This window comes from Nicotiana sylvestris, chromosome 7 (assembly GCF_000393655.2).
Source record: "Nicotiana sylvestris chromosome 7, ASM39365v2, whole genome shotgun sequence".
Lineage (NCBI taxonomy): Eukaryota > Viridiplantae > Streptophyta > Magnoliopsida > Solanales > Solanaceae > Nicotiana > Nicotiana sylvestris.
This window is the reverse complement of record NC_091063.1, coordinates 132,424,909-132,432,817: the sequence shown is the minus strand read 5'-3', so window position 1 is coordinate 132,432,817 and position 7,909 is coordinate 132,424,909. Positions and strand designations below refer to the sequence as shown.

Genomic DNA, 7,909 nt, shown 5'->3' with positions numbered 1-7,909 from the left:
ACCCGACTTGAACCTTGATTGCTTGTGCAAATTTGCATACCCAATTGATCTTGAGAAAGTCAATTCAGGCAAAATCACTCGAACTAACGAGAGGTGTAGAGTGAGTAGAATCGTGCAATTGTTATATCATACTCCCCAAATGTGAGAATCTAGCTTTAGACCCAAGTATCCGTCAATTGACGACCCAGGTGAAAGTCATTATCCTAGTGCCTTTTAACTATTTGAACAACTCGCAATAGTTTAATCTTAGCTTATTTTAGTTTAATTGAGCATTGTAGTTTTATATAATTAGAAGTAAAACAAAAACCCAAAAATGTTTAGAAGTGCAATTTGGAGCATATACACAACTCCTATTTAGATAGACACCCGACTCCAACTTCTAGATCCCTGTGGAAATCGATCCCGGCCTTAATCGTGTAAAAGCTGCTTCGACCTCTCTCGCTACTCAATAGTAGTGTAGGGTTGGGCACGATCACTTTTTGGCACCGTTGACGGGGAGCTAACGGTTTTGGCTATCAATCTAGATAGATTTGTGTATTGTTCTTCTTTCCTTCTTTGTTACTAATTTGTTTGTGTCACAACTTCAGGTACAAAATGGCAGCGAACTTAAACAATGCACCTTTTGGAGATCTTTCGCTGGGGAAGGAAGTAGATGATAATATTGAAGTTGAGGTCCCTGTTATGCCTCACGGATAAAGGAGAGGCCGCCAGTCCAATGATAATATTCCAGACCCTCCCCCGCCACCTCCAAGAGTGGCTCCTAGGGTGCTTCCGAACCAGGGCTATGCAAGTTCTATTGTGCCACCCCGAATTTGGGCGGGCAATTTTCAAATAACCAATGTGATGCTGACTTTTCTAGAGCAGCGTGGGGCGCTGCAAATCAAAATGCTTACAAACATCTCAAGGGGTTTGGGGATACATGTTGGGGGAGCAAGTAAACTAACGTGTCCGATGATGCTCTCTGGTTGAGACTCTTCCCATTTTCACTTAGAGGGAAAGCACTTGATTTGCTTGAGCAACTTCCCAACCATTCCATCACTACTTGAGATGAGTTGACGGATAAGTTCATTATGAAATTTTTCTCACCGGGGCACATGGTTGCATTGAGAGATGAGATCTTGGCATTCAAGCAAGAGCCCACGGAACCTTTGCATAAGATTTGGGAGCATTATAGAACAATGGTGAAGGAATTCCCAACAATGATATGACTGAGGCGATGATCCAACAAACCTTTTATCAGGGCATTAACACAACAAACCAATGCATAGTGAACCAACTTGTTGGGGGCAACTTTATGAAGCTGTCTTATGATGAGGCTTGTGATATTCTTGACGAGATGGATGACACTTCTTCTGCATGGCAAAGTAGAGCCAACGTGCTCTAGGTTGACCCTACGGTCACTCATTTGCACAAGGAGTTACATGATCATAGGCAAGCTATAGTTGAGTTGACAACTACAATGAACCAACTAGCAAAGTCATAGTTGCAACAAGTTTAAAATCCTCGCCAAGTGAATGCTATTGAGGGTGTTAACATGCTTGTCAACAAAAGAAGACAAAGAGGTCAACAGAACCAAGGGAATTTAGAGCAATTTGATAATGATTGTGGTGGATTTCAAGATGATGGTTTTGATAGACAGAGTGAAGAGGTGCAATACGTGAATAATTATCAAGGCCAAAGAGGCAATTCTTCCAACCAACAACAATGGAGACCCCAAGCAATTGGGGCAATCAACAATAACAAGACAATGGTAATTGGGGGAACAACAACCAAAACTCCAACTGGGGCAATTAGAACAACAATCAAAACAATCAAGGAAATTGGAATGGTAACAACAATTGGGGTGGTAACAACAATCAAGTTGGATGGAATAATGGAAACCAAGGAAATCGGGGGCAAGGATTTCAAAGGCCCCCAATGTACCAACAACCGAAAAATCCACCCCTATTTCCATCTCAAAGTCCCAGTTCTTCTAGCAATGATATGGGGAGAATTGAAATGATGTTCGAACAGATGATAAAAAAGAGTGCGGATTCCGAAGCTCAGTTGTCTTCCTACAATACCTTAATTCGTAATTTGGAGGTTCAGTTGGGCCAAATCTCATAGTCCTTGAATACTCTCCTTAAAGGTGCTCTACCAAGTGATATGGTAGTGAACTCGAAGGGTGGGAACAATCATGTTATGGTGGTGACTACAAGGAGTGGACGAGGCGATGATGTGAATGCCTCCAAACAAAAGCAAGTTTTGAGTGATGATGTTGAATTTCAAGAAGATGAAGTTCCTTTGGTGGTTGAAAATGTGATTGATGACAATATGAATGAAAAAGTGAGGATTGATATTCAAGATACTGAGGTGGAAACTCAAAATGATGTGAACCTGTCTAGGGAACACATAATAGACATGCCGGAACCGGTTGTGCCTAAAGCCAAGGCTCATTTGCCAAGGCCACCTCCACCTTATCCTCAAAGGCTCACAAAGCAGAAAAATGAGAATCAGTTTTAAAAGTTCATTGACATGATGAAGAGCTTATCCATTAATGTGCCTTTGGCGGAGGCTCTTGAACAAATGCTGGGCTATGCTAAATCCATGAAGGACTTGGTGACAAAGAATCGGTCTATGGATTGTGAAACTATAAAGATGACTCACCAAGTTAGTGCAATAATTCATTCAATAGCCCCGAAGCTTGAAGATCCCAGTGCTTTCATTATTCCTTGCACCATTGGGAGTGCGGATTTTGCTAAGGCTCTATGTGATTTGGCGGTTAGTATCAATTTGATGCCCTACTCAGTTTTCAAAACTTTGTGTACTGGGAAACCTAGGTTGACTTCCATGAGATTACAAATGGTGGATAGAACTATGAAGAGACCATTGGGTATTATTGATGATGTGCTTATCCGGGTGGACAAATTTATCTTGCCAGCTGACTTTGTGATCTTGGATTGTGAGGTGGATTATGAAGTTCCTATCATTTTGGGGAGACCTTTCCTTGCTACAGGGAAGGCCTTAGTTGATGTGGAAGCAGAGGAACTCACCTTCCGGGTGGGTGATGAAAAAGTGGTCTTTAATCTTTGCAAATCAATGAAGCAGCCCAACAGTATCGAGGTGTGCTCTTTTGTGGTCACAGTAGTGATAGTTTATGACACTAGTGCAATGATTAATGTAGAGGATCCATTGAAGGCCGTATTGTTGAATCTTGATGTCAATGATGATGAGGGTCGAGTGGAGTGCGTGAATGATTTACATGGAATGGGCTCTTACTCTTATGAGCCTAGGAAATTATCTTTAGACCTCGAGAATAGGAAGACTCCGCCAACAAACCCTTCAATTGAGGAGCCTCCGATGTTGGAGTTGAAACCACTGCCTCTATACCTCAGGCATGAGTTCTTAGGCTCAAATTCTACTTTGCCAATTATTCTTTCCTTTTGTCTTACTAACATGCAGGTTGATTCCACATTGGCGGTGCTTCAGAAGTGGAAAAAGGCAATTGGATGGACTTTAGCTGATATTCGGGGGATAAGCCCCACATTCTGTATGCACAAAATTATTCTGGAAGATGATGCAAAACCTTCCTTGGAGCATCAAAAGAGGTTGAACGAGGCAATGCAAGAAGTTGTGAAAAAGGAGGTGATCAAGTGGTTGGATGTCGGGGTTGTGTACCCCATCTTTGATAGCTCTTGGACTTCACCGGTGTAATGTGTAACGAAGAAGGGTGGCATGACCATGGTTGCAAATTCACAAAATGAGTTGATTCCTACCAGAACCGTCACCCCGGTTGGAGGGTATGCATGGACTACCGCAAGTTGAATAAAGTGACCCACAAGGATCACTTTCCTTTGCCTTTTCTTGATAAGATGTTAGACCGACTTGCTGGGCGTGTCTTCTACTATTTCTTGAATGGATATTTTGGGTATAACCAAATCTTGATTGCTCCGGAAGATCAGGAGAAGACCACATTCACTTGTCCATATGTCACATTTACTTTCTTTAGGATGACTTTTGGGTTGTGTAATGCACCGACTACATTTCAGCGGTGTATGATGGCCATTTTCACTGATATAGTGGAAGACATTTTGGAGGTGTTCATGGACGACTTTAGTGTTGTAGGAGACTTATTTGATGAATGCTTGAAGAATATTGATAGAGTTTTGGCCCGTTGTGAAAAAACCAATCTTGTTCTCAATTGGGAGAAATGCCACTTTATGGTGGAAGAGGGCATAGTTCTTGGGCATAAAATTTCAAAGCATGGTATTGAGGTAGACAAAGAAAAAATTCATGTGATTTCAAGGCTCCCTCCCTCTACATCTGTCAAGGGAGTTTGAAGTTTTCTTGGGCATGCGGGGTTCTACTGGAGATTTATCAAAGACTTTTCGAAGGTGGTGAATCCCTTGTGCAAGTTGTTGGAAAAAGATGCCAAGTTCGTGTTTGATGAAAAATGTATGCAAGCTTTGAACTTCTCAAGCATAAGTTGACCACCACTCCTATCATTACCGCACCTTATTAGAGCTTGCCCTTTGAGCTCATGTGTGATGCGAGTGATGTTGCGGTTGGAGCGGTCTTGGGTCAAAGAGTGAACAAAATGTTTCATCCGGTGTACTATGCGAGCAAGACAATGAATAATGCTCAAGTGAACTACACGGTGACCGTGAAAGAACTTTGTCTATTGTGTTTGCAATGGAAAACTTTCGGCCGTATCTCATGGGTGCTAAGGTTATTATTCATACCGACCATACCGCACTCCGGTACCTGATGACAAAGAAGGATTCCAAAGTTAGACTGATGTGATGGGTCTTGTTACTTCAAGAGTTTGATTTGGAGATTGTGGCCCGGAAGGGTCGTGAAAACCAAGTGGCGGACCACTTGTCCCTCTTGGAGTAGGAGGGGAGGCCTCGTGATGGCCTAGAGATCAATGATTCATTTCCCGACGAACAACTCATTTCGGTGTCGATGAATGATATGCCATGGTTTGTGGATGTTGCTAATTTCCTTGTGACTGGTATAATCCTGTGAAAGCTCTCTTCTAACCAAAGGAAGAAGCTCAAATGGGATAGTTTGGATTTCTATTGGGATGAGCCGTACTTGTTCAAGATTTGCACAGATGGTATGATCCGAAGGTATGTCCCGGAGGAAGAGCAATTGAGTATCTTGGAGGCTTGTCATTCCTCTCCCTATGGTGGACATCATGGTGGGGCGAGGATGGCTTCCAAAGTTCTAGTTGTGGGTTTTATTGGCCAACTTTATACAAAGATGCAAGTGAACTTGTGAAGAGGTGTGATGAATGTCAAAGAGCGGGTGGAATTTCGAATGAAAGATGAGATGACACTCAATACCATCCTCGAGGTTGATATTTTTGATGTATGGGGCATTGATTTTATGGGCATGTTTGTTAGCTCGTGTGGGAACACATACATTCTTGTGGCGGTGGACTATGTTTCAAAGTGGGTTGAATCCATGGCTTTGCCCAACAATGAAGCCCAGAGTGTTGTTGCATTTCTCAAAAAGAGCATTTTTACAAGGTTTGGTATTCCTCCTGCAATCATAAGTTATGGGGGTCTCATTTTTGCAATAGAGCTTTTGACACTTTGTTTGCGAAGTATGGTGTCAATCACAAGGTTTCTACTCCCTATCATCCTAAAGCAAGTGGTCAAGTTGAAGTATCCAACAAGGAAACCAAAAGTATATTGTCAAAGACGGTCAATGTTAAAAGGACCGATTGGTCAAAGAAGTTGGATGGCACTCTATAGGCTTATAGGACTGCTTACAAGACTCCGATTGGTATGTCTCGTATCAGTTGGTGATTGGGAAAGCATTCCATCTACCGGTTGATTTAGAGCACAAGGCCATGCGGGCTTTGAGGAAGCTAAATCTTGAATGGGATGTTGCAGCCAATCTTCGTGTGGAGCAGCATAATGAACTTGATGAATTCCGATTCCATGCCTAATCCAATTCTTCCTTGTACAAGGACAAGATGAAGTACCTTCATGATAAATATGCTCGTAGTAAGGAGTTCAAAGTGCATGATTTGGTTCTCTTGTTCAACTCTCGGTTACGTCTATTTCCGGAAAAGCTTAAGTCAAAATGGAGTGGACCTTTTGAAGTGGTGTGTGTGACCCCGTTTGGTGCACTTGATTTAAAGAGCAAAAATGGAGAAGTTTTCAGAGTGAAAGGGCATAGGGTCAAGCACTACTTGGGAAAGATTGATGACAGCCACGTGGTGGCACTTCTTCATCTTAAATGATTTGATGGTAACCTGCGTCGTGCCGCAACGTTAAATCAAGTGCTTCTTGGGAGGCAACCCATGTGTTTTTCTTCTTATTTTTCTTTGATTTACATTGTAGGATATGACTTATTTTTGGACTGACTGGTTGTGAGATGTTACACGTTTGTGTTAATGCAGTGCAGGACATGGTGGAAAAATTGTTCAAGTCTCTAAAGTTTTCAATGCGGACCGCACTACATTTTGTGCGGCCGCAGAGAACCTAATGCGGGCGCACAAACGTAGTGCGGACTGCAATGATGAAGGAGTAAAAGACCTGCTCTCTGAAGTTTACCACCGCGGCCGCATTGCATTTAGTGCGGTCCGTGATGGTCTACTGTGGTCGCAATGCATTTTGTGTGGACCGCAGTGGCTGCCTTGTCTGAATCTTGTGACTTTGAGCAGTGCAGACCGTATTACCATTTGTGTGGTCCGCATTGCTGTAGGTAAGCTGGGCCCCAAAACTTTTTTTGTAAATAGTACCTGAGGCCCAACATGAACTTTTCGATCCTTTTGTTCTCATAACTCATAAAATCACTGTTCATCGTCCCTATTGCTCGTAATTAACTGATAGGAATCATTAATCTTCAGTTCTTCTCACAACTGGTAACTTTAACTTCTTTTTAATTGTTTTAATTTTGTTATTTTCTTTTAATTTTTGTTTTTTTTGTTCTTCTTGTTGTCATACCCTTATTTCTTTCAGTAATGTAGACTAGGGTTAGTAAATTCTTGTTTATTGTTAGATTAGGTAGTTAAAAACACTGGGCAAACACTTAGGGGCCTTTATTAGGTGTAAAATTAGACTAAAAATCAAATTATCTTGAATCCTAAGTTAGTGTTGTGACTGGGCACTCAGTGCCAACCGCGGCCGCATTGCATTTTGTGCGGTCAGCGGTGCCTCAATGTGGACCGCATTGTCATTTTGTGCGGTCCGCGGAGCGATTGTTCAGAGAGTGGGTAGTCTGACCCCTACCTCTGTGTGAACCGCATTGGCATTTTGTGCGGTTCGCATTGGCCTCAGTGCGGCCGCACTACATTTTGTGCAGTCGCACTCTACAACATTTTGATACTGTCTGCAACATTTTATTTTCTGCAACTGTGAACTTCACTCTCTTTCTAGATACTAACAAGCTTAATGATTGACGTTTGCAGACAATGGTGAAACAAAGAGGCAAGGTTCTAAATAAGCTGGTAGAGGAGAATCCTCCGGGGGAGGGAAATAGAAGATGCTAAGATTGACTCCCCGAGCCCGGCAAAACATTAAACACATGAGGAAGCTCATCCCTAGCCAGAGCAGTCCTAGAGGCCTCCCAAGAGGAAGAGGATGACTCCCCGAGAAAATGATGTAGTCATCCAGTTGGCATACCCACCGGAGACCTCCTCCAGTCAGCCACAAGATGCAGCCCATGAGACTATCCAGGTCCAGGCCTAGGTCCCAGCAGCAGAGCAGCAGGCCATAGGGAGCCAATCTGAGGTTCCCGAGTATATTGAGGACCCAGGGACCACTCAGGATCTCATGCAGACAGACGGGCCATAGGGAGTCTCTATATCCTTTTTCCTTTTATTTTTGGTGCTTATTTGGTTTAGTTGTCATTGAAGACAATGCCAGCTTTCAATTGAGGGGGTAGTCCCTACATTGATTTGTTGGATGATTGT

General features: G+C 42.7%; 1 protein-coding gene across 1 annotated transcript; it reads left to right on the top strand.

Moving 5' to 3' along the window:
• Positions 1-2,514: 2,514 nt before the first annotated feature.
• On the top strand, positions 2,515-5,938 carry LOC138873794 (uncharacterized). Its single transcript, XM_070152272.1, has 5 exons — positions 2,515-2,760; positions 3,088-3,374; positions 5,028-5,111; positions 5,567-5,690; positions 5,789-5,938. Exons 1-5 carry the CDS (start codon positions 2,515-2,517, stop codon positions 5,936-5,938), a joined length of 891 nt encoding a protein of 296 aa, XP_070008373.1.
• The last annotated feature ends 1,971 nt before the right edge of the window (positions 5,939-7,909 follow it).

What these genes read in the sequence shown, in the direction of transcription:
- LOC138873794 (XM_070152272.1), top strand. Translation starts at nt 2,515, where the DNA reads ATGATGAAGAGCTTATCCATTAATGTGCCTTTGGCGGAGGCTCTTGAA. An exon ending in AGGCTCTATGTGATTTGGCG is followed by an intron (nt 2,761 to 3,087) that starts GTTAGTATCAAT and finishes TCAATGAAGCAG; the next exon opens with CCCAACAGTATCGAGGTGTG. An exon ending in ACAGATGGTATGATCCGAAG is followed by an intron (nt 5,112 to 5,566) that starts GTATGTCCCGGA and finishes TTTTTGCAATAG; the next exon opens with AGCTTTTGACACTTTGTTTG.